General features: G+C 41.3%; 1 protein-coding gene across 1 annotated transcript in view; it reads right to left on the bottom strand.

Annotated features, from left to right (window-relative positions):
• Window positions 1-27364, bottom strand: part of LOC126248595 (rho guanine nucleotide exchange factor 17) — a 650439-nt gene that overhangs the window by 110723 nt on the left and 512352 nt on the right. Inside the window, exon 10 of the mRNA XM_049949719.1 lies at window positions 18464-18558. Within this exon, the coding sequence (XP_049805676.1) occupies window positions 18464-18558 (95 nt within the window). The remainder of the gene's footprint in view (window positions 1-18463; window positions 18559-27364) is intronic.

The following is a 27364-nucleotide window of genomic DNA, read 5'->3' as shown; positions in this document are numbered from 1 at the left end:
TAATGATGCTGCTGCTATCATACTCCAATCAGTAGGGCTCTTTATGCAAAAAAATGGTTCAAATGGCTCTGAGCACTATGCAGCTTAACTTCTGAGGTCATCAGTCACGTAGAACTTAGAACTAATTAAACCTAACTAACCTAAGGACATCACACACATCCATGCCCGAGGCAGGATTCGAACCTGCGACCATAGCGGTCGCTCGGTTCCAGACTGTAGCGTCTAGAACCGCACAGCCACTTCGGCCAGCTCTCTTTATGCATTTCAGCTTATTGTTGACCATTTATTTGCTAGAGTATCTGCAAGAATTGCTGTGTATGCTGCCAAGACACATAGATCTATCTATTAAATTTCTACAAACATAATTTCATGAAATTTATCTGAGATAGTAACATCTAAAAATTTCTAAAATAAATCATATGTACGAATATTAGCTATGAACATTCATTTAACTAATACAAAAAATATGCATGTACCCAATCACTTCATAAGATTTGCAGCTCACATATGCCTAACTTGCAACATGTCAGGGACACTGCATTAAACCAAAGCAAATATGTACCAAATGAATAGTAACAAGAGTGTACTGATACTGACTCTTCTATTATGCAGCTCAAGTTTTATCACTCAAGGGAATATGAGAGACTGTAACAAAGAAATGTAGAACATTGTCAACACTTAACAATGTAGTGGTCTTTTACCCCATATGTCATGCACCAAGTCTGACTTGGTGTTCTTTATTACTCCAACACATCTCCAGTACTTTTGTTATAGCATCTCATTTCCTAAACATTACTTAATTTATTACACAATGTCACTGTTTATGAAAGTTTAATTTTTACCTCCTGTGACTGTCTAATGTTTCTGATCCACCATAGTTGTTCCTGTATAGCCATTTGGTAAGCAAGTACATTTCACTGATCTCTACATTATTTCCATCTGTACTCACTTTTAACAAAAAGCTGCTGTGTAGCTTCCTCATAGCATGTGTAGCTGGATGCTTTCAGTAGGTTTAAAAGTGAAAACTTGATATCTAGCCACAACATCAAGACTTGTATTCAATGTCATCTTAAATTATTTTCTTTCATTGTTCTTAGATTTTGTTTTTATCATTAACTTCAGCAAAACTTTTGTAATAAAGTGTTTCACTATCTTCTGTTCTATGTTTCCTCTTTAATCTTATTTCACCAAACATTTCATAAATTTATGTAATGAGATTTTCACTCTGTAGTGGAGTGTGCGCCGATATGAAACTTCCTGGCAGATCAAAACTGTGTGCTGGAGCGAGACTCAAACTTGGGACCTTTGCCTTTTGCAGCCAAGAGCTCTACCATCTGAGCTACCCAAGCATGACTCATGCCCCGTCCTCAAAGCTTCACTTCTGCGAAAAGTAAAGGTCCCGAGTTCAAGTCTCGGTCATTTCATAAATTTATTTCCATCAGTAGGTCTCAGCTATTTGAAAATCCTTTCTATGTGCTTCAGATCACATTAAGAAACTCTAAATCAATTGAAATGACATACAAGTACCATAAATAGATGTCAATAGGATCAGAGTAAATGAAGCTCAATATGTGACAGTTCTAGACATCCAGGGTCGTAATAAACTAAGATGACACCAAAATTGGGAAACGGAACGATCATATGAGGTCAGTCATAATGAAGCAAATGCTGACTCAGTCACATCACTTAATATCCAGACATAACACTGCAGAATGATATGAACTGCGCTGAACATATGAGACCAGCTGCAGAGAAAGCAAATGGCTGACTATGGTTTACTGGGAGAACTCTGTGATAGTGAAGCAACCCATAAAGGAGACTACATACATAATGTATGTGTGACTTATTCCTAAATACTGATCGACTGTTTGGGATTCCCACCAGGTCAGACTAATGGAAATCATTAAAACAATTCAGAAGTGCACTACTAGATTTTTAACCAGTAGGTTGTCTCAATAGGAAAGAGTTATGGAAATGCTAAGTCACTTTCAAGGGGAATCTATGGAGAGAAGAAGATGATCTGTTTGCAAAATACTATCAAGGAAGGCTATAGAGCTAGAATTTTTGACAGACTGCAGAATGATTCTACTACTTCCAAAATTCATCTAATGGAAAGACTAAATAAAGGATATTAGGGCTTGTCCAGATAATCAAATAAAGGATAGTAGGGCTAATACAGAGGTCAACTGACAATAAATCTTCCTGCACTCCTTTTGTGAGTGGAACAGTAAAGGGAATAAATAGCAGTGGTACAAATTACTCTGTTCCATGCATTGTACAATGGCTTGTAGCAATACCAGAGAAGGAAAGTTGCTACTCACCATATAGTGGAGATGCTTAGAGTCATGATAGGCACAACAAATAAGCACAACAAAAAGATACACAATTAAGCTTCACACAGACACACACACACACACACACACACACACACACACACACACTCACACACATGTAAATACAACTTGCACCCACGTCTGCAGTCCCAGAGAGCTGAAACCACAAAGCAAACAGCAGCACCAGTGCATGATGGGAGTGGCCACTGGGTGGCGGTAAGGAGGAGGCAGGGTGGGGAGGGGAAGGGTTAGTATGGTGGGAGTGGCAGACAGTGAAGTGTTGAAGTTTAGACGGAGGGCAGGGGAAAAGGTGAAGAGGGGGCAGGGGGTACGTACCGGAAAGGAGAGAAATAAAAGGAATAAAAAAAAATTAAAAGACTGGGTGTGGCAGTGAAATGATGGCTGTGTAGTGCTGGAATGAGAACAGGGAGGAGGCTGGATGGGTGAGGACAGTGATTAACAAAGATTGGGCCAGGAGGGTTACGGGAACATAGGATGTATTGCAGGGAAAGTTCCCACCTGCACAATTCAGAAAAGCTGGTATTGGTGGGAAGGATCCATATGACACAGGTAGTGAAGCAGTCATTGAGATGAGGGATACCATGTTTGGCAGCGTGTTCAGCAACGGGTCGTTCATGTGGACAGAGAGCTTGTTGGTTGTCATGCCTACATAAAATCCAGCACAGAGGTTGCAGCTTAGCATGTAAATCACATAACTGGTTTAACAGGTAGTCCGGTCTTTGTTGGAATAGGTGATGTTAGTGACCGGACTGGAGTAGGTGGTGGTAGGAGGTTGTATGGGACAGGTATTGCATCAAGGTCTATTACAGGGGTATGAGCCACGATGTAAGTGATTGGGAGCAGTGGTTGTGTAAGGATGGACGAGTATATTGTGTAGGTTTGGTGGATGGCAGAATGCCATGGTAGGAGGGGTGGGAAGGATAGTGGGCAGCACATTTCTCATTTTGGGGCATGACAAGAGGTAATCAAAACCCTGGCAGAGAACGTAATTCAGTTGCTCCAGTCCCGGATGGTAATGAGTTATGAGGGGAAAGCTCCTTTGTGGCCAGACTGTGAGACTTTGGGAGATGGTGGGTGGCTGGAAAGATAAGGCACGGGAGATTTGTTTTTGTACAAGGATGGGAGGATAATTATGGTCAATGAAGGCTTCAGTGAGACCCTCAATATATTTTGAGAGGGACTGCTCATCACTGCAGATGTTATGACCATGGGTGGCTAGGCTGTATGGAAGGGACTTCTTGGTATGGAATGGGTGGGAGCTGTCGAAGTGGAGGTATTGTTGGTGGTTAGTAGGTTTGATATGGACGGAAGTGCTGATGTAGCCATCTCTGAGGTGAAGGTCAACATCTGGGAAGGTGGCTTGTTGGGTTGAGTAGGACCAGGTGAAGCAAATGGGGGAGAAGTTTTTGAGGTTCTGGAGGAACGTGAATAAGGCATCCTAACCTTCAATCCAGCAAAGATGTCATCAATGAATCTGACCCAGGTGAGGGGTTTGGGATTCGAGGTTTTTAGGTAGGATTCCTCTAGATGGCCCATGACTAGATTAGCATAGGATGGTGCCATGTGGGTGCCCATAGCCATACCATGAATTTGTTTGTAGGTAATGCCTTCAAAGGAGAAGTAATTGTGGGTGAGGATATAGTTAGTCATGGAGACTAGGAAGGAGGTTGTTGGTTTGGAATCCATAGGGCATCTGGAAAGGTAGTGTTCGATAGCAGTAAGGCCATGGGCATTAGGAATGTTTGTGTACTGGGAGGTGGCGTCAGTAGTGATGAACAAGGCATCGTGTGGTAAAGGGACAGGAACTGTGGAGAGTCGGTTGAGGAAATGGTTGGTATCTTTTATATAGGAGGATAGGTTCTGGGTAATAGGTTGAAGTTGTTGGTCTAAGAGAGCACAGATTATCTCAGTGGGGGCACAGTAACCAGCCACAATGGGGCATCCTGGGTGGTTGGATTTATGGAATTTAGGAAGCATGTAGAAAGTGGTAGTGCGGGGAGTGGTAGGGGTAAGTAGAGAGATGGACTCTGGGGAGAGGTTCTGGGATGGGCCTAAGGATTTGAGTAGTGTTTGGAGATCCTGCTGGATTACTGGAATGGGATCACTGTGGCATGGTTTGTAGGTGGAAGTATCTGACAACTGATGAAGTCCTTCTGCCATATAATCCTTGCGGGTCAAAACAACAGTGGTTGAGCCTTTGCCAGCAGGTAGGATTATAAGGTTAGGATCAGTTATTAGAAGGTGGACTGCAGTTCTTTCTGCGGAGGTAAGGTTAGTTTTCATGTTGAGGGATTTGGGGAATGACGTTGAGGCAAGGTTCAAGGTTAAGAAATACTGGAAAGTTAACAGGGGGTGGTTTGGATGCAGTGGGGGGGATTACGGTTGGATGGAGGAGTGAACTGAGTTAGGCAAGGTTCAATATTGGTCTTTGGTTGAGTCTGATTGGTCGGGTTGGTGGCAAAAAAGTGTTTTCACTGTAGGTACCGGGAGAAGGAGATGAGGGCTTTAACTAGTCCTGCATGGTTGAATTTGGGAGTGGGGCAAAAGGCGAGGCCTTTGGAAAGGACTGATATTTCTGTGGGACAAAGGCTTCTGATGGAAAGGTTCATAAGTGTGTTGCGGGTCTGTTTAGGTTCTGCGGTCTGCGTGGTGGTGGGAGGGAGTTTTGGAGGGAGGGGTAAGTGTAGTAGGTTAGCAAGACAGGGTTTGTCAGCAATGAGGGGGTGTGGGGGAGGTTTGGAGGTTGTTGTAGAAGTGGTGGACAGTGGTACTCTGAGACGGGAGTAGGAAGTGAGTAGGATGGAGAGCTTCTTGAGGTGGCATTGTGCATGTTGCTCATGTTCCTGCAGGGCAAGAGTTTCAATGTGAGTTATGGGTTCCAGGAATTTGGGATTACATAGCAGGAGAATTATTATGGGTTTCAGGAATTTGGGATTACATAGCATAACTCACATTGAAACTCATGCCGTGCAGGAAGTTGAGCAACATGCACAACACCACCTCATAATGCTCTCCATCCTACTCACTTGCTACTCCCGCCTCAGAGTACCACTGTCCACCACTTCTACAACAACCTCCAAACCTCCTCTACACCCCCTCATAGCTGACAAACCCTTTATCACCAACCTACTATACTTACCCCACCCAACAAAATGCCCTCCCAACACCACGCAGAACCCAGAACCTAAACAGACCGGCAACATACTTATGTACCTTTCCTCCAGAAGCCTTAGTCCCACAGAAATATCAGTCCTTTCCAAAGGCCTCACCTTTTGCCCCACTCCCAAATTCAACCAGGCAGGACTAGTTAAAGACCTTCTCTCCTTCTCCCGGTCCCTACAGTGGAAACACTTTTTTGCCACCAACCCAACCAATCAGACTCAATCAAAGACTAACATTGAACCTTGCCTAACTCAGTTCACTCCTCCATCCAACCGTGATCCACCCCCACTGCTTCCAAACCACCACCTGTTACTTAACCTCGATTCCTGCCTCAATGTCATTCCCCAAATCCCTCAACATGCAAACTAACCTTACAACTGCAGAAAGAACCACAGTCCACCATCTAAAAACTGATCCCAACCTTATAATTCTACCTGCTGACAAAGGTTCCACCATTGTTGTTTTGACACACAAGGAATATATGGCAGAAGGACTCTGTCAGTTGTCAGATACTTCCACCTACAAACCATGCCACAGTGATCCCATTCCAGTAATGCAGCAGGATCTCCAAACACTACTCAAATCCTTAGGCCCATCCCAGAGCTTCTCCCCAGTCCATCTCTCTACTTACCCCTACCACTCCCCGCACTACCACTTTCTACATGCTTCCTAAATTCCATAAATCCAACCACCCAGGATGCCCCATTGTGGCTGGTTACTGTGCCCCCATTGAGATAATCTCTGCACTCATAGACCAACACCTTCAACCTATTACCCGGAACCTATCCTACTATATAAAAGATACCAACCATTTCCTCAACCGACTCTCCACAGTTCCTGTTCTTTTACCACACGATGCCCTGCTCCTCACTATTGATGCCGCCTTCCTGTACACAAACATTCCTAATGCCCCATGGCCTTACTGCTATCGAACACTACCTTTCCAGACACCCTATGGATTCCAAACCAACAAACTCTTTTCTAGTCTCTATGACCGACTATATCCTCACCCACCATTACTTCTCCTTTGAAGGCATTACCTACAAACAAATTCATGGTATGGCTATGGGCACCCACATGGCACCATCCTATGCTAACCTATTCATGGGCCATCTAGAGGAATCCTTCCTGAAAATCCAGAATCCCAAACCCCTCACCTGGGTCAGATTCATTGATGACATCTTTGCTATCTGGATTGAAGGTTAGGATACCTTATTCACATTCCTCCAGAACCTCAACAACTTCTCCCCCATTTGTTTCACCTGGTCCTACTCAACCCAACAAGCCATCTTCCTAGATGTTGACCTTCACCTCAGACATGGCTACATCAGTACCTCCATCCATATCAAACCTACTAACCATCAGCAATACCTCCACTTCGACAGCTCCCACCCATTCCATACCAAGAAGTCCCTTCCATACAGCCTAGCCACCCATGGTCATAACATCTGCAGTGATGAGCAGTCCCTCTCAAAATATACTGAGGGTCTCACTGAAGCCTTCATTGACCATAATTATCCTCCCATCCTTGTACAAAAACAAATCTCCCGTGCCTTATCTTTCCAGTCTCCCACCATCTCCCAAAGTCTCACAGTCCAGCCGCAAAGGAGCTTTCCCCTCATAACTCATTACCATCCGGGACTGGAGCAACTGAATTACGTTCTCTGCCAGGGTTTTGATTACCTCTCGTCATGCCCCGAAATGAGAAATGTGCTGCCCACTATCCTTCCCACCCCTCCTACCATGGCATTCTGCCATCCAACAAACCTACACAATATACTCGTCCATCCTTACACAACCACTGCTCCCAATCCCTTACCTCACGGCTCATACCCCTGTAATAGACCTAGTTGCAACACCTGTCCCATACATCCTCCTACCACCACCTACTCCAGTCCAGTCACTAACATCACCTATCCCATCAAAGACAGGGCTACCTATGAAACCAGTCATGCGATTTAAAGCTAAGCTGCAACCTCTGTGCTGGATTTTATGTAGGCATGACAACCATCAAGCAGTCTGTCTGCATGAATGGCCACCGACAAACTGTGGCCAAAAAACATGTGGACCACCCTGTTGCTGAACACGCTGCCAAACATGATATCCCTCATCTCAATGACTGCTTCACTACCTGTGTCATATGGATCCTTCCCACCAATACCAGCTTTTCTGAAATGCGCAGGTGGGAACTTTCCCTGCAATACATCCTACATTCCCGTAACCCTCCTGGCCCAAGCTTCGTTAATCACTGTCATCACCCATCCAGCCTCCTCCCTGTTTCCATTCCAGCACTACACAGCCATCATTTCACCTCCACGCCCAGTCTTTTAATTTCTTGTTATTCCTTTTATTTCTCTCCTTTCCGGTACTTACCCCTCCCCCCTCTGCACCTTCTCTCCTGCCCACCATGTAAACTGCAACACTTCACTGTCCGCCACTCCCACCATACTATCCCTCCATCTCCCCGCCCCTGCCTAATCCTTACCAGCACCCAGTCGCCACCCCCATCATGCACTGGTGCTGCTGTTTGCAGTGTGTTTTCAGCTCTCCGAGAATACAGACATGTGTGCAAGTTGCGTTTACGTGTGTGTGTGTGTGTGTGTGTGTATGTGTGTGTGTGTGTGTGTGTGTGTGTTTGTGTGTGCATTATTATATTCGTGTCTACTGCTGACAAAGGCCTTAATGGCCAAAAATTTTAATTGTGTGTATCTTTTCGTTGTGCCTATCGTGACTTAGCATCTCCATTATATGATGAGTAGCAACTTTCCTTCTCTGGTATTGTTACATTCCATCCTGGATTTTCCATTGTTTGACAATGGCTTGTAGAGTATATATGCAGATGTAGATGATTTTGAGTAACTGCCTTATATTCCATCTGCCTGTAACATCTAAACTTTGCCTGATATCACGTTCTGTAGCTATTTCATGCTTCTGAAGATCAGTGAACAGCTCTCACTTATTAGTAAATAGCTGACAATGCAGTTCTGCACATGTACTATTACAATGGTAAGTTTCAGTGTCAATAAATGAGATATCGGGAAAAACAAGCCTGGTTCTAGAGTATAGGGCCAATGGTTGCCACTTGTTAGGTATGTGACGTTTTATTATTCCTTACTCTCTTGGGTTTTTGTAGCAGACAATTAAGATTTCCAAAAACATGAGGGCTAACTAGTTTCTTCGGTGAAGGCTCAACATGTGTTTAAGTTTAGTGTTAGTTCCACTATGTCTTTCTCTGTATTATGACACACTAAAAAATGCTGCAATGTGTCCTTTTCAGAGAGAGTGAACATAAAAACGGAGCTTATGAACATTTAACTTATTTCTCTGTTCTCCCCAAGACTTTCTGTGGATTACTTCAGGTGAATGAAGATTGTGAGGAGCAAGCCTTAATGTCTGTACATAACATGCATTTCACAGTATGGTACACCTGTCGTCAAAAATTATTTCTTGTCAGATTATAAAAAAATAAATAAATAAGTATGTAATAAGTAAGTAAGTTTGTGATAAGTTGCCATGTATGTGTGGTAAGATTAGCACTCTTGTATTAGGAACTGCTTACACTAAATTGCTACCAAAATTAGGATCACTTAGAATTAATATACATGCTTAGAGACCATTATTTGAAGCATATCTCATTGTATGCAGATTATCAAACGGGAAACTAAGGATTCTTCTCACTGTATGACATCAGAAGCACTATTCTACAACAGGATTAGGGATGACTAGTAGTGACAAAAAGCAAAGTGTAAGATTTTAATGATCCTTTTATTTCATATTCCAAGAAATTTTACAAAAGGTTTTTTGCAGCTAGGATAACTACAAATAATTTCATCAGCTAGATAGTGATAGTTACAGTATAGGCCACTCTTTTTCCCATAGCCATGACAGACAAGCATTCTAAATGATACACAATATTTTCAAAAGAAAGTTAAAGAAATTGTGGATTTATAATTTGTTAAGTAGTTGCAGTAAAGAAAAGTCCTACACAGACAACCACTCACTTTTAAGTTGAATGGTAGACAAGGAAATAATATGTTCAAATGTTAACTTTATAAAGTAATGAACTTTTAGTAACTGACATAGCAGGCAGGTACTGTGCACAGAAGGAAAGAAAAAGAAGAAAGATAGCTGGAAAACACACACACGCAAAGAGAGAGAGAGAGAGAGAGAGATAGAGAGAGAGAGAGAGAGAGAGAGAGAGAGAGAGAGTTCCAGCTAGAGAGTGGGTAGTGTGTACAACTGCAACAGCCTTTCTGAATGACAGGTCAGCAGATAGTCACCTGTAATTTTTACTTGTTTGTCTGCCATTCAGAAATTCATCTAAAGTGAATGGTAGCCTGTTCTCAGTTCATTTTTACATTTCACAGTCACTTTTAATTTGTGTCACTGAAGGAATGTATGTTTCAGTTATCTGAAGAATAATTTGAAGTAATTTATTTACACCTAAGTTGTAGTTAACTAGCCTGATGTCATATTTAGAGTAGTATGGTAAACTAATTATCTCATGAATAGCTGATATGTATTTAGAAGCTCCACATCTCCACAACAAAACAAAAATACCCAGCATTGAACTGAAAGCTTGAGAAAGCAGTGCATTTGTTGTTACACATTAGTTTCATGAGAATGTGACAGAAAATACAAGATGAAGTAAAAAGTGCATATGAGGATAGAAGACTTCACAGTAAAGAACAGCATTGCTGAGAGTGGACAGGCATGTTCAAAGATAGAAAAAGCTTTACTTTTTGAGTGAGATGTCTGTGTGTTTGTCAGAAATTAAAAAGCAGTTTGTCCAAAAGCTAAGCAATTTTACATTTTTTGCTCAGTGTCTTCTATATTTGGTGAGTAATCATCTATCCTCATAAACATAGAGTCATGACTGTTTTGTTTTTATCTCAGTTCAATAATAAAAAGCAATTCAAGCAAGGAATTAGAATGAAATGTTGTTGTCACAGCTGTAGTTCCATTATATTGATGTAAAAATGCATATTTTACTGTTAGAATGGGAACATGGAGCTCAACATTAAACTGGCACGCACAAAAGGAGGGGGACTTTGTCCTGCTTTTGCAGGATGCATAATTGCCTTTATTAGTTACAATACCATGTTAATTTTTGTACAGGTGATATCAAAATTATATTAACAAGTAATAGTATTTACAATATTAAAACAAAATGCTTTTTAAACTGTATATAACACAGATTGTAAGAAACACTACATACACTTCAATAGCACTAAAAAGTACTTTAGCTATGACTACCATAAAACAGTAATATTGAAGAGATCATATATGAATTGTATTTATTACTACAGCAATGGCCAGAGAGTTATAAGGAAACTGGACCTGTCTGCATTAACAACACTAAATTTTATAGTAAAACTTATTGAATTACAGTGCTGTTGTTGCTCAGTCATTAGAGTCCAGTTCCTTATTGGTAGCTGAATGTCAGCATGTAAGAACACTTAATACAAAAAGCAAAAATCTGAGTCTAAATGATTTTTTTCGATTGATAATATTTTCGTCGGAAGCAGCTGGCAAGACTCTAACATGATCGCCTCCTATGAAAGAAATTGAATGAAAAAAATTTCATTGTCAAACAATGGAAACTCAATGTTGTGCAATCAACAGTACAAGGAAAAGATAGATTGCTACTCACTGTAAATATGACACATAAAATTGCAGACAGGCACAGCAAAAAGACACTTATACATCAGCATTTAGCCAAAAGTCTTTGTCACACACACATGAGCACCATCTCTAGAACTCAGACTAGAATAAAACTGTCACATAGGATGGCAGCAACAATCTTGAGGGGGTGGGGGAGGGGTAAAGGATAGTAAGTCATAGATGGGGAAAGAGAAGAGCATTGACTCTGACGAATTAAGCAGGGACTAAACTGCTAACAGGCACAGTATTGGGAAGCTATGGGGCAGGTGGTTGGAGAGGGGGGAGGGAGAATGGGAAGCCAGAAAGGAGAGGAGCAGGGAAGAGGAAATACAGGTGGGTGCACTGGCAGAGGGTGGCACACAAAGAGGGTGGGAGATAACAATACTTAGGAGGTTACAGGAGAGAGGGGTTGGAAACCATATGGCAGAGGCTGTGAGGACAGTAGGTTACTATAGGTTGAGGCTGGGGTTCCACCTGTACATTTCAGAAAATCTGGTGGTGGAGAGGGGAATTCAGATGACTTTGATAGTGAAGCAGCCATTGAAATCAAGCTAATTTTCAGCTGTATATTGTGCTACATGGTGGTCTACTTTGCTCTAGGCCACAGTTTTGTGGTGGCTCTTCATCCTGGTGGACAGCTGGTTGGTAGTCATACCAATATAAAAAGCCATGCAATGACTGCAGCAGAGCTGGCATATGACATGGCTGATTTCACAGGTGGCCTGGCCTCTGATGGGGCAGGATAAGCTTGTGACAGGACTGGAGTAGAAATTGCTGGGTGGGTAGATTGGGCAGGTCTTGCATCTGGGACTTCCACGGATATGATCTCTGCGGCAAGGGGTTGGTATTTGGATTGGATAGGGATGGACTAGGATGTTGTGGATCGGGTGGGTGATGGAACACCATTTTAGGAGAGGCAAGAAGGATCTTAGGTAGGATGTCCTCATTTGAGGCCCAGATAATAAGTAATCAAAGCCCTGATGAAGGATGTGATTCAGTTATTCCAGTCCAGGGTGGCATTGGGTGATGAAGGGAACTCTCCTTAGTAGCTGGTTCTTGGGGGTAGGGGAAGATTAGGGATGTGATGAGAAATGGTACAGAAGATCTATTTGCAGATTAGATCTGAGTGATAGCACCTGTCTGTGAAGGTCTTGGTGAGACCCTAAGCATTTTGGGCAAGGGAGTTATTGAAATTGCAGATAGCCTGTCACCAGGTAGCCAGGCGAGGGATTCTTTGGTGTGTAAGGGATGACAGCTGTCAAAATGCAGGTACTGTTGGTTGTTGGTGGGTTTAATGTGAACAGAGGTGTGGATGGAGCTGTCAGAGAGGAGGAGGTCAATGTCCAGGAAGGACACTGGGTTGAGGAGGATTAGGTAAAGCAGATGGGAGAGAAGGTGTTGAGGTTGTGCAGGAATGAAGACAGGCTGTCCTGGCCCTCAATCCAGATCACAAAGATATCATTAGTGAACCTGAACAAGGCCTGAGATTTTGCATTTTGGGAGGCTAGCAAGGTGTCCTCCAGATGACCCATAAACATGCTGGCATAGAAGGGTGCCATGCAGGTGTCCATGACCATGCTGCAGATTTCTTAGTATACTTTCGCCTCAAAGGAGAATTTGTGAGCTAGGATAAAGTTATTAAGTGTATGAGGAATGAGGTAGTGGGTTTGCAGTGCGAAGGACATTGGGAGAGGTAGTGTTCAATAGCAATAAGACCATGGATGTTGGTGTATGGAAAAGTGGCATCAACAGTGACTAGTAGGAATCCAAGGGGTAAAGGGGTGGAGATGGTAAAGACTTGGTGAAGGAAGTGGTGGGTATCTTTGACATGAGAGGCTAGATTATGGGCGGCTGCTTCAAGCTGTTGGTCAATGAGGGCTGAGACTCTTTCTGTGGTGGCACAATAACCAGCCAGAGTGCTGTATTCAGGGTTGTTGCATTTATGGATATTGGAGAGCATGTAGAAGGTGGGTGTGGGGATATTATAGTGGCAAGGAGGGAAATGGATTCAGGGGACAGATTCTGGGAAAGGCCTAAGACAATAAGCAGGAATTTGAGGTTATGTTGGACTTCTGGGATGGGACCACTGTGACAGAGTTTATGGGTGGAAGAGTTAGATAACTGAGAGAGGCCATCTGCCAAATAGCCACTGTGATTCATAAAACAGTGGTGGAACCATTGTCTGCAGGTAGGATGAGTAGTTCAGGATTTGTTTTGAGGTTGTGTATAGCTGTCCTTTCTTCTGCTGAAAGGTAGGTGTTCTGAGGAAGGGCCTTGGGGATGGATAGTGAGGCCAAGTTGGAAATAAGGAATTTCTGGAAGTTGACCAGGGGTTGATGAGGTGGGAGGGAGAGAGAATCACCGTTGGACAGTGGTATGAACTGCAGCATTCTCTGGAATAATAACTTAGCTGAAATCCAGATCAATCAGTAATTATTACATATTACATTATCACATCATGTATTCTGAAACTACAATATTTAATTTATATTTGACTGAAAGTTAGTCAACGTACATGAGTTTGAAATGAATATTAACCATTTAAAATGTTTGCTGCTCTGTATCTCAATCTCAATATATTTCAGTTACATCATTATTCCAGAGAACACCTCAGTTGGGAGTGGCAGGGTTCAATGTTGGGATTAGGTTGGCTATGGTTTGAGGGATTGAGGGCAAAGAAGTACTTCCATCGCAGGGATTGGGAGAAGGAGATTAGGCCATCGAAATCTCTGCCCCCTCTGCAAGATATTACTACTGTGTAATCTCTGATAGATACATCACATCTTTAAAACTGAATCTCTTAATCTCTAGCACCTGCAGGAGCATTCCAGACACCACCTCCATAAGGTATCCAACCTAGTGACATCCTACTGCTGCTTCGGGGCACTGTGCCCCTTTGTCAACCCCTCATAGCACCCTGATCCTACCTAGCTGACCTTTTCAACTTGTCACATCCCCAAAAACTCCCTACTGGCATTACACTAAACCCAGACCTGAAACATTCCTGTAACACTGATATTAACCTTTCCACCAAAACCCTCAGCACCACAGAAGTTCCAGTCTTATCCAAAGGCCTCATCATTAGCCCTACACCCAAATTTAACTGTGTTGGAGTTGTCAAAGACCTACTTTGCTTCTCTTGATCCCTGTAATGGAAACCACTTCTTTGCAATGAATCCCTTCAACCAAAGCCAACCTAATTTCAACACTGAACCAGGCCTCTCTCAGTTCATACCACCATTCACCTGTGACCCTCTGCCTTTACCACTTAACTGTCCTATGGTCACCTTACAGGAATTCCTTACTTTCAGCTTGGTCTCACCATTCTTCCACAGGTCCCTTCCTTAGAACACCAACCTTTCAGTACAAGAAAGGACAACCATACACAACCTCAAAACAAATCCTGACTTGATCATCCTATCTGCAGACAAAGGTTCCACCACAATTGTTATGAATCATTGTGACTACCTGGTTATGTGCCTCTGGCAATTATCTGACTCCTCCACCTATAAACTCTACCAGAGTGACCCCATTCCAAAGGCCCAACATAGCCTCCCCTGAATCTATTTCCCTCCTCACCAGTATGACACCCTGCACACCCACATTCTACATGCTCCTCAAAAACCACTTCCCACAATCCTGGACCCCCACTGTAGCTGCATATTGTGCCCCCACTGAAAGAATTTCAGCCATGATTGACCAGTACCACCAACCAGTTACCCATAACCTATCCTCCCATGTAAATGACACTAACCACTTCCTTGAACCGACTCTACACCATCCTCACCCCTTTACCTCCTGGATTCCTACTTGTCACCATTGATGTCACTTCCCTACACACCAACCTCTATGGTGTTACTGCTATTGAACACTACCTTTCTCAAAATCGTTCAGATTCTAAATCCACTACCTCATTCAACCTCATTCCTCATATACCTTCATAACTTTATCCTAGCTCACAACTAGTTTTCCTTTGAAGGGAAGGTCTACAAACAAGTTTACAGCACAGTCATGGGCACTTCATGATCTGGACTGAGGGCCAGGGCACCCTATCTTCATCACAACCTCAACACTTTGTCTCCTCTCTGCTTCACCTGATCCTCCTCAACCCAGTGTGCCACCTTCCTGGGAGTTGACCTCTTCCACTCTCATGGCTCCATCCACACCTCTGTTCACATTAAATCCACCAACAACCAACAGTAACTGCATTTTGAGAGCTGCCATCCCTTACACACCAAAAAACCCCTCCCATATAGCCTAGCCACCTGGTGACAGCGAATCTGCAATTTCAATAACTCCCTTGCCCAGTATGCTGAAGGCATCACCAAGACCTTCACAGAGAGGTGCTATAAGATCTAATCTGTAAACAGATCTCCCATACCATTTCCCCTCACACCCCCAGTCCTCTCACCATCCCCAAGAACCAACTACAAAGGAGAGCCCCCTTTGTCTCCCAAAACAACCCCAGGCTGGAACAACTGTACCACATCCTTCATCGGAGCTTTGATTACCTACTACCATGCCATGAAATGAGGGACATCCTACCATAGATCCTTCCCACCCCACCCAAAGTGGTGTTCCATCACTCACCCAACCTCCACAACACCCAGTCCATCCCTATGCCACTCCCGATACCAAACCTTTGCCACAGGGATCGTACCCCAGTGGAAGACCCAGATGCAAGAACTACCAAATCCACCCACCCACCAGTTAATATTCCAGTCCTGTCACAGTCTTACCCTACCCCCTCAGAAGCCAGGCAACCTATAAAAGCAGCCATATCAAATACCAGCTCTGCTGCAATTATTGCGCAGCTTTTTATATTGGTATGACTACCAATCAGCTGTCCATCAGGGTGAACAGCCACCACCATACTGTGGCCAAGAGCAAAGTAAAGCATGATGTGGCACAACAGCACAACCTGTAGCTGAACATAACATGCTTGATTTCAGTGGTTGCTTCACCATCAGAGCCATATAGATTCTCTCCTCCACTATCAGCTGTTCTGAAATGTGCAGATAGGAAGTATCCTTGCAACACATTCTGCACTCCAAAAATTATCACAGCCTCAACCTAGGATAATCCACTGCTCCAACACCTACCACCCAATGATTTCCACACCTTCTGTCCTGCCACCTCCTTCCTTTTCTCATCTCCCACCTTCTTTGTGCAGTGCCCTTGACCAACCTGTCCTCTTCCCTGCGCCTCTCCTATTTTGCTTCCCATTTTCCCCCTCTCCCCCTCCCCTCCTCCCTCCCCAACAGCCTCCTGACATCACACCTGTTGACAGTCTAGTCCCTGCACACTCTACCAGACAACACTCTTCTCCCCCCCCCCCCTCCCCCTCCCTGTACCCTGCTATGCCTTCCCCTTTGCTGCACCTCCAGACTGTTGCTTCCATTCTGCATGAAGCTGCATTCTGGTCTGAACCACTGGAGATGGTGGTCATGTGCACACATGAGGTGTCCTGGCTTGTGTGAATGAATGTGTGTTTCTGTTTCTTTTTCTGATGAAGGTTTTGTGCAGAAGGAAATGTGTAAGTTTCTTCTTGCTGTGGCTGTCTGCAGCTCAACATGTCATCTTTATGGTAAGTAGTAATCTACATTTTCTTCATATTGTTAACAGTTTATATTTTGTCTTGAGTTATCCATTAATGGAAGACAATAACTTGTGTTCCTATATGAATTAATAATTTACAAGGAGTATCACTAGTGATCTGTATAAGAAAAATAGCAATAAAGAGGTTGTAAATAACTCATTACTGTAGAGTCAACCCTTTCAACTGATTAAATTATTTCCTGGTTAAACTATAAGGTAAATATGTATACAAAGATATCATAATGTTATTTTTGATGATGTAACTCATCAAGTGAAAGAATAATTTTCTCACTTGTGATAACAAAACGCACAACTGAATGATTCTCTAAAACGAGGCCAATGAATGAATGCAGATCCTTATAATTGAAAGGAAATGACTCCCTGTTCCAATATTTATTGCAGCAGCAAAAAATACACTCCAAGACAAAAAAATTATGCACCAGAAGGGAATTATCTGAATGGGATGGCAATTAGAATATGTGATGTGCATGTAGAGACAAACAAATGGTCGATTTGTTTGAGAGAAAGATCTTCACAAACTGAGCAAGTTAATAATGCCTTGGTCCAAGTCTGACCCTTACTCAAGCAGCTACTCAGCTCAGCACTGACTGGCAGAGCTGTTGGATGTCCTCCTGAGGGATAGTGTGCAAATTCTCTGGAAATGGCACATTAGATCATTAAGATACCATGATAGTTAGAAGCCCTGCCCATAATACTACAAATTTTTTTAATTGGGGAGAGATCTGGTGACCTTACTGACCAAAGTATGGTTCACGAAAACAAACAGCAGCCACATTATCTTGCTGAAATATAAGCTCATGATTGCTTGCCATGAATGGCAACAAAACAGGACATGGAGTATCATTAATTTACTGCTGTGCTGCAAGAGTGCTGCAGATGAAAACCAAAGGGGTCCTGCTACAAATTAAATGGTGGTGGTGGTGGTGGTTAGTGTTTAACATCCCGTCGACAATGAGGTCATTAGAGACGGAGCGCAAGCTTGGGTTAGGGAAGGATTGGGAAGGAAATCGGCCGTGCCCTTTCAAAGGAACCATCCAGGCATTTGCCTGAAATGATTTAGGGAAATCACGGAAAACCTAAATCAGGATGGCTGGAGATGGGATTGAACCGTCGTCCTCCCAAATGCGAGTCCAGTGTGCTAACCACTGCGCCACCTCACTTGGTACAAAATGAAATGGCACCCCAGACCATCACTCCTGGTTGTAGGGATCATATGATGTGTGACAGTCAGGATGGTATCCCACTACCATCTGGTGCATCTCCAGACACGTCTTCATTGTTCGTTTGTGCCTGGAATTTCATTGACGGGAGTAGAACTGTCTTCAGTGATGAATACCGCTTTGAATTGGGCTACAATGACCAGTGGAAACTTTCAAAAATATCCCTCAAGAGGACATCCAGCAAATTCATTAATCAGTGCTAAGCTGAGTAACTGGTTGTGTAAGGCCCAAAAGTTGACCAATGTGTTATTACCTTGCTCAATTTGTAATGCTCTTCCTCTTGAATAAATCACCCACTTCATCTGAAATTGTGATCATTTGTTTGTCTGTACATGCACATCACACCTAACAATTTCTGTCCCATTCGCAAAGTACCTTTGTCTTAGAGTGCATAAAAATTAACAAGACAAACAACTAATTCTTAGATTACTCACATGTACTTACCAAGTTTCTGCTTAGCATCATTAAAAACCTCCTCCCAGTCTGCTTTCTTATCTTGTGAAGAGAATACCACAACAAGTGAGTCAGTTGCAGCACCTCTGTAAAAGAATAAATGTTAGTGTATTAGAAAATGTTTTCCAAGTAGAAAATAACTTTTGTAACAAAGCCATTATCATATTTGATGTGAAGGAGCTATTTCTTTTATTAACTGACTGTTTTTAAGCATAACCCATTTTGACAACCCAAGTCATCTGTGTTTGAATACACACATAATTTGCATGGACTATTCAGTCTTTCCATTTCATTTCAATTGGAGGTACGTTCGGAAATATAGAGAAGCATATTGCTTGAGCCACTTGAAATGTTTAAATGCTACATTGTGGTTGATATGTTCTAGTTTAACATTAATATCTGTCATACAGTTTAATTTTGTGTCAGGAAATGTCATAACTTGCAGTCAAACAACATTATCCTGCATAAAATAAGCTATTGTAGAACACAATAATATCCTACCAGGATATAACCATTATAATGTGCCATACACATGTCAAGTGGATCAAGTAATACTGTGCTGGATAAATAAGTCTGGATCTCAGTAGGAAGTGTGATGACAGGAGTACAATTTTTTCACATAAATTATGTACCAGTATACTAACAAACACAAATTACATGGCTTATAAAAATTAGTCATGACTAAAACTGGTCATATGGGAATACAGGCTTTCTAAGTGAATTTCCTTGCTGAAATCTTGTATTGTTAGCCACACCATGGCATCATATTGTCAAAATGTTTCAGCAAGTTTCCTACTCATCATCTTCAGACAAATTGATGCAACAACATGATGCCATGACTTGACTAATAACCCAAGAAGATTTCATGAAAAAACTAGTTAGTGAATAAAGTAAATAGCAGCTTTGGTTCACCTCCAAAAATGTCTTTCCTACAATATTTAAAAGCTCAGCTCCATTAAAAGTTGCACTAGACGCTATCATAAAATAAGAACATAATATATTGTAAGAATAGAAGTAATTGTGCAACAATTTCAGTCTTAAGTCTTATATACAGTCATTTTAATTATTATGCATGCCACATAAGATTTGTTAAATGTGTTCTACAGTGAGAATATAGTTAAGAAAGTCTGATGAAAACATGCTGAAATTTGTATTTGTATTGAGAAGATTCAAACAAACAAAATATTGCACTGCTTAATTTATTAGAAAATTATATTGTGTCTCTTGTATGTGTAAGGTTTGTAGTTTTTTTACAGGAACAGTCCAATTTCATTGTCCCAATAATTTCAATTAAGAAAGTCTCTTCTACTGTAATAGTTCAAACAAAATATTAAATGTGAAAGAGTCACTTATAAGTATTACATACTTTAAACTTGATTTACTCTTACATACTGTAAACAAAAAGGAATTATATATGTAATATGTGTTCCGTGAGTGAAGTCTCCATGGACAAGTGAAATGTTACTCACACGTACACCACAGTCCCAAGTACCTGTTTTGCATCCACAAATTTTCAATGTGTATCAACTGTTGATATGCATATTTTGAAACCCATTAAGCCATTTGTTATGCAGAAACTCTAATGGCAGGGTTGTCCTTGGCCTGAACTGTTTTCATCTGCTGAAGTTTATGCTGTCACCTTGAAATTTTGCTGTTAGTTAATGATAGGGTGTTTCTTACTGGCAACTACATAAAATTTAAAAATACAGTTTTGTAGCTCTGCCACAGACACAAAACATTATACTGTTTATTTATACTTAAGGCACTCTGATGAAAAGTAATTTTGTATGCCTATTTGTATGTTCTGTTAATGGACCTGATCAGAGCTGGATCTGAAGTATGTTCATCTCACTCATTAGTATTTAAGATGTATGCAATGTGACCATGGTCAGATGATTAAGAGAGATACAGAAACAACCTTATGTTCATGCAATGTTCTTTGAACAGCTCTACTAATTTTGGAGCTATAGGGCAGTGCATTCCCATGCTGAAGGTACAGGACACGTGGGATTTTGTAGGCCAGCAAAGAGAGTCACACAATGGGACAAATCTTTTTATACTCATTGCAATTAGGAGATAATGGCAGATTATCAAGGACCATATTTTATTCCATGTGAGCATCCTTAACACAAGAATCTCTCTCCATCATATGTCTGAATGGCAGTGCATGGGAAAACAGGTTGATCACCTTATGTAGTTTTTATTTGTATTACAAATTTCAACACCAGATGACCATTACTCATGCTTGGAACATCCAATTGTAGTGTACTTAGATCTATGATAATATCTGTGCCTTTGATATGTAATAGACAGAAGTACATGTGTATGGCAGTGGGTTCTGTATACCTGTATGAGGAGTTCACTCCAGATAGAATAGTTGCATACTGGTGTTGTTGCACTGAACAGGTGACAAATTTGCAGCATTGGACCTCATCTATCTGCTGTTACAATATGTGACAGCTGACAGTGTGCTCTGTCAATAACACATTGTTCTCCATGGTATCTGACTGTAACAACACAAGCTTTTACTGAATTGAGGGACCCACAGTGTATCATTGACACAGTGGCACATACAAACCCCATTACCTACATGATCTTGTAAATTGAATGTCTCATCCACAAGGCATGTACAGTCTGACCACAATCAAATGTAACAATATTGCACATATTGCATATATCATGCTCAAGAGTCCTGAAAATGATGAACACATCTAACTATTAACAAATCACATGACATATCAAACTATTCCATTCTTCATGGTGATAGGAACACTCTACCAACCACACAATAGCTCTCTCTATCTTTCAACTGTGTGAGTGTATATTTAAGAAAAGTACAGATAGATGCACTCATTTTATACTGCTATGTTGTTCATGTTAAATGTGATCTACTAGTAGAAGCCAAATCACAAAATGAGGATGACAATGATGCAGAATCCTAGAACAGTCTGCAGACCACTGTGTAACATTTCGGTAACTGTACAAGACAGCTCTGTTACTGTTAACAAAATACAAATATCCTATACATAGACAATGTACACAGTGAAATAAGAAAGTGGATATCTTTCACCTCCTGCATATGATAACTACCATGCGGAGTAACTGTATTGACATTTAGTGGCACAAATTTTTCCTCCTTTGACTTTATAAAAAATACTGATCAAGTCATTTGGTTACAGGAGAGTGTTCTGTTACAGTGTTCATCAGGATGATCCTGGCTTCCCTACAATTTCACACCATCATGACAACATCCCACATCAATTCCTTTATGCTTGTCTGCTGGAAGAAATGCAGTCAAACCTGTTTCTCCCACCAGCTGAGCCCAGCCAATTGGGTTACACAAAAGGTTTCTGGGTTTTTCTTCTGTGTCACAGATGGTTGATAGGATTTTGCATGCCGAAGTCCTCAGATCACAAGACTTAGTACCACATGGGCCATTATCTATGAAGTTTCTGTCAAGCAGCATTACCACATGGGCATATTTTCCATAAATTTTCTGTCAAGCAGCAGTCTCAACCTAAACTGCCTCCATTTCAACTGGAAAATCCACATATGTGATTTGCTATTATGGAGAATATACTGGCTAGCCACATCACCATAGACGATGCTTCAGAATTTTCTGCTTTTATAAGCAATGTTGGTTACTCTACATACCTCATTAGTGATGTGATTCACTTAATTCCTGCCACTGACAAATTTTACTCAGCAAAGGCTATTTTACTCCAGTATTTATCCAAAATACCTAAACACCATATGCAGTCAGGGGTTTACACAGAGAAACTGGATGGAAGAACATCTTCCTAATTTTAGAGGCATTTACATGAATTATTAGATCCAGCAACTCATGCTGGATGGCATGATTTTGACTATATGCTTAAGTTAAGTGCCTCCACATATACAGGCTTCAATAATTTCTCATTGATGTGATAGATGATAAGGCAGATTGCATATGGCTAATAGAATTCGTGTACTCCCATAACAGCAGCATTAGTAGGACAGAAGTTCCAACAGCTTATGCCAGCAGCACCCCTTAAACTCTCTCATGTGGCAACAAGTTGCCAAAGAGTGCCAGGCATGTACTGAGGGTCAAGATAGTAACAGCCTGTGTAAACAACACATGTTATAGCTAAGGGGAACCCCATTCAACAGCTGTTCACAGGAGGTAAACTCACAGCCAGTGAAGACAACCAAGAACGGTCACATTTATGTTGGATCCACACATGTTTCAGGAGTCACAATACCAAATTTTCAGCACCTTTCTATCACCCAAACTTCATGTGCAACCTCCAGCAGGTGCTACAGGTCACAGAGCATTTCAAGAGTGCCTGCATTACAAATGAATGAGCCTAAAAAGTTTAGTTCAAACTTCTCAAGATGGTTGTAGGTTATATGTCATAGACAAGAAGATGAACTGCTATTTCCTTACCAATGCAGGCTTGAAGGTGAGTACTATTCAGAAAACAACATTTCATTCAGAAGTTTTGGAGTCTCTCCTGCAACTGCAAGCTACAAATGGCACATCCATCAAACGATATGGCACAACCATTTGCACAATCAACATTGACCAACAAGGGAAGAGAGTTGGAATATAGTAACAAGCATCTTGTTCAGTTGAAGGAAGACATAGCATGTTGTGAAGAACAATCACCAGTTCCAACTCCCTATATCCTGGCAATTTTAAAGAATGTGAAAAATTTCCAGTGTCTGATGAACAACTTCAGTGATTCTTCCAGAGATTTCATCTCCCACATCAATGCAATGACTGTCAGCATATGCTGTGACAAACTGACTGAAGCACAGCTGCAAGATCCACAAATTACTTTTGAATAAGAACACCACTAGACTGACACTGGAATGGGCATCAATCCCTGGTACAGGTAAGAAGATATGATGCCATACCTCCCAACACAGGTTAATCCCAGGTTTTCTGTAAAACTTACATGAAGTAATTTTTGAAAGTTTGGATAATATGTTGAACACTGGAGTCTGATCAACCATCAAGTTACTCATAGAAAGTTTTGTCTGGCCTAATGTGAAAGCAGACTGCAGAACATGGACTCAAATGTATATCAACTGTCAGCACAGCAAGGTCAGATGTCATGCATTCCACAAACATGGAAGATATACAGTAGTAAAAGAACATTTGCAACATGGATATCTCAACCCCATGGTAGCTAAGGCTTTTCTACAAGTGTGGATTGTGTTGTTTCATTATCCTGTATCCACTACCACAGGCCAAGGGTGCCAATTGAAAATGCAACTGTTTTCTGAACTATGCAAACTGTGCAGTGTCTAACACTTTAGTACAAAGGCTTACAAACCTCAGAGCAATGGCCCTACCACCACTAAAGCAGCACTCATGTGACACAATGATCAGCAGACAGAAGCACTGTCTTGTATGCTTCTAGGTGTTCAATTGGCCTACAAGGAAGACTTAATAACATCTTTGACATAAATTTTATATGATGAAAGTCTCACATGGCTGGTGGAATTCAGGGCCTCTGTTCCTCTGCCTGACAACAAAGAGCTATCAGATTTGGTCAGGCAGACCAAACAACACATGTCTGTGTATACATACCACCTTCAAAACCTCAAGGTGAGCAAAGCATGTCATACACATATAAGACATTGGCAGATAGTGAACATGTGATCCTTAGAAACAACACAATCTGTGCAGCTCTGCAATCTCTTTACACTGACCCACACAGAATCCTTAAGCACAGAGAACAGATGTTCAAAACACTACTCAGTGTGAAAACTTGCACAGTATCTGCACAGCATGTGAAATCAACCTGGGTTATGGAACCTAGAAGATGATAATGGCACATCACTCCACCAGGGAATCAACCTTTGGATGTGGGACACCACTAATTTTTGACACCAATCTCCACCCACAAAGACTGTCAGCATCCCACTGCCACTGAAACTACAGGAAGACACAGAGTTTCCCTGCACACCCATCACATGCGGAAGGCCCCACATTACCTATGAGATTGAAGTACCATGACAACAGGACAGTGTAGAAATGGTCTAGCCATACTTTGGTCGGCAGACTGTTAAATTTTGGTTGGTCATACCCTGTAACAACAGATCAAAGGGTGACATTACTATCATGAATGTAGCCTCTTTGTGCTTCACCTTAGGGGGAGGCTCTGTGTGGATTTTGCACCCAAACAGTGTTGATTGTGTGCCTCTGCCTGAGAGTGATGTGTTTCTCTGTGCAGTGTTTTGTCCTTGCAGTGTAAGTTAGATTTAGTTGGCTCTTTGTATCCTTCCAATGTAAATGTTCTCTGCACACGTGCTCAGTGTATTATGCAATGAAGTGCTGTAATTTTGCTCTTCTACATATGTATATTATTAGGATACCTATATATCAGGACTTTTTACAGATGGAATTCTACCTGTTCCTTTTTGATTTCCTAGTAGGGGAGAACATTGTACCTAGAGGATAATGTACCTAGCAACATGTGATGTTTCTTGGTTAGTATTTCAGTCTAGGGACTGATTTTAGAATCACATGAAGGAACACACACCAAAGACTGCCATACACAGCTTTTGCCATTTTCTACAGATTGTGCTGTTGTAAGACATGAGGTGTTTCATGCAGAATTTATAAATATTTCATGTTCTACACATTTAAGTGCTGTATAATACGTCAAAGCAATTTGGAATAAATTGTTAATTCTTCTGGTGAGTAAAATGTTTTATATTTTCAGAAACATTTATGTAACATGTGAACAATTAAGCCATACTTCATTGGTTGCACACCATCCTGTACCTTGAAATAGAAGGAGCTCTTCTACCATGGAACAGGTGATACATTCAAATGAACTGATATTCTTTAATGCCTTAATAACTTTAACTGTCTTCAATTTTAACTGACGTGAAAATGGAAATTGGTTTTAGTTCCCAATGGCTTCTATTTCAAAACTTATAACTGGGTTTTGATAACACTTCTGTTCAGTTTGATTTCACTTACTTATTACTAGTGTGCTGAAGAATAATAACGTAACATGTGACATTAAAAGCAGCTGGTTTGACTGCTGCAGGATGGATTGGGACAGGACTTGACAGGACAGCTGTGGGCTGCTATGAATGTGTGCTCGGGTGGCCAGCTGTCAGATGGACTGTGACATGTGAGCTGAGTGAAAATAAAGGCAGCTAGCAGGCCATGATGCCGAGTAGTCGTCAGGGTTTTCCTGGCAGAAAGAGGGGTGTGTTCTGGTCACATGATCATGGGATGGCTAAATTGGAGGGATCTGTGATTTTAAATGTTGTCACTAATATGATTTTAATGACAACACATTAAAACTTGTTACAAGGGTGCTAGAGAAAAACCAATGACAGTCTTGGAACTGCAGCAGTGGGCTGAGCCCATCAAACATAAATCCATGTCAGAAGCTTCAATAGTTAAAAAGTTATTAATATTATTACCATCATTGTTTGTAGCAAATTTCAACAACTGAATCCATCCTGAAAGTCACACTTGTGATACACCAGATGAAAAAGGATAATGCTTGCAATGTAATAAAAAGATTATTCTTCTAGTCAAACAACTATAAAACTGTTGTAAACAATTTAGTTTATTTATGTAAATGGTGCCATAACTATGAACTTGTCCACAGAGGCACACATGATTTTATCAGCATGAGTTTCTTTCATTAATATTGCAATAACTTTCAATCTGTATTGAACTGTAGTTATGATTTATAAAGTAGGCCACATTAGTGTTTTGACTAGAGTGCCAAATGTGGTGATTTATATGTCTGAGATTTGTTTAAAATTATCAAACCTCAGCGAATCTTTTAGTACTCATTCACTGATGTGTCACTGCTAAAATAAGGCTTTGGTATTGACATTATTATGTTGTGTTGTTGGGCTAAAGAGTGACAGTTTAAAGCCACCCACAATTGATATTAGGAAGCCATAGTCACAGTTAATGGTCATATATTGCCCACACCCTGGGGAACATGAGAATATGCTGTAAATGGGTTGGTTCATCTGGGATTTGACTGCATTTTAATTCTACTGTTATTTCTAGACTGGTTGTCCCAGTATCCAAGCTATACTACTGAGCAGTTAAGAGTGAGGCTCACGGGTTTCTGTATAGTGCACCAGTGGTAAAAGCAGCAGCAGTAATAATGCACTTAGTGCAGATGATAAGCATAGTAGCACATGCTAGTAACGGCAAAGGCAGATGACTGCTATATGGTACATCGTCAGTATAGCAGTACACGTGAGCAAAGTCACTGAGCAGCGGAGACAGCATCACATGCATTCGGCATTACACGAGTCCAAAGCAGCAGAAGCAGTGGCTTCACAGTGTCACATGAGGCAAGCGGCAAGAGGAATTGCATCAGCACTGGACAACATGTAGAGCAGCAGAGGGTGCATATGATGGCAAGGATCACAAGTTAAGTATAGTCAGAAGTTGCATTTTAAATTTTTCTCATAGCCAGCCATAGCTGATGGAATTAATAATTCACAAAGTGATTGTGGGTCAGAGGGTGCAGGGAGTGATATTAGTAACAACAACATGCCAGGGAGCAGGGAAGAAATAGGTTGAGTGTCAGAAAGCGATCTGAATGTATTTTCTGAAACATTGAGTAATAAATTAGAAGAGATATATTTACAAACGGAGACTATAAAATATGATATAGTTGGCGAAATAGATTCAATAATGGAGAGTAAAATTAGGAGTATAAAAGCTGAAACAGTTGGGAATATAGTTTCAAAACTTGAGGACATGGAATCAAAGATTGGTGAGAAGATAAGTGCAGTGAGTGGAAAATTCGATCCACTAGAAAGTAAATTCACTGAGATTACAAATAAAGTTGAAAAGACAGTTAAAATGGTTGAGGAAGTTAATCTTAGAGTTGATGAGGTAGAAAA

This window comes from Schistocerca nitens, chromosome 3 (assembly GCF_023898315.1).
Source record: "Schistocerca nitens isolate TAMUIC-IGC-003100 chromosome 3, iqSchNite1.1, whole genome shotgun sequence".
Taxonomy (NCBI): Eukaryota; Metazoa; Arthropoda; class Insecta; order Orthoptera; family Acrididae; genus Schistocerca; species Schistocerca nitens.
Note: the sequence above shows the minus strand (reverse complement) of the source record. Positions and strands in the feature narration are given on the sequence as shown.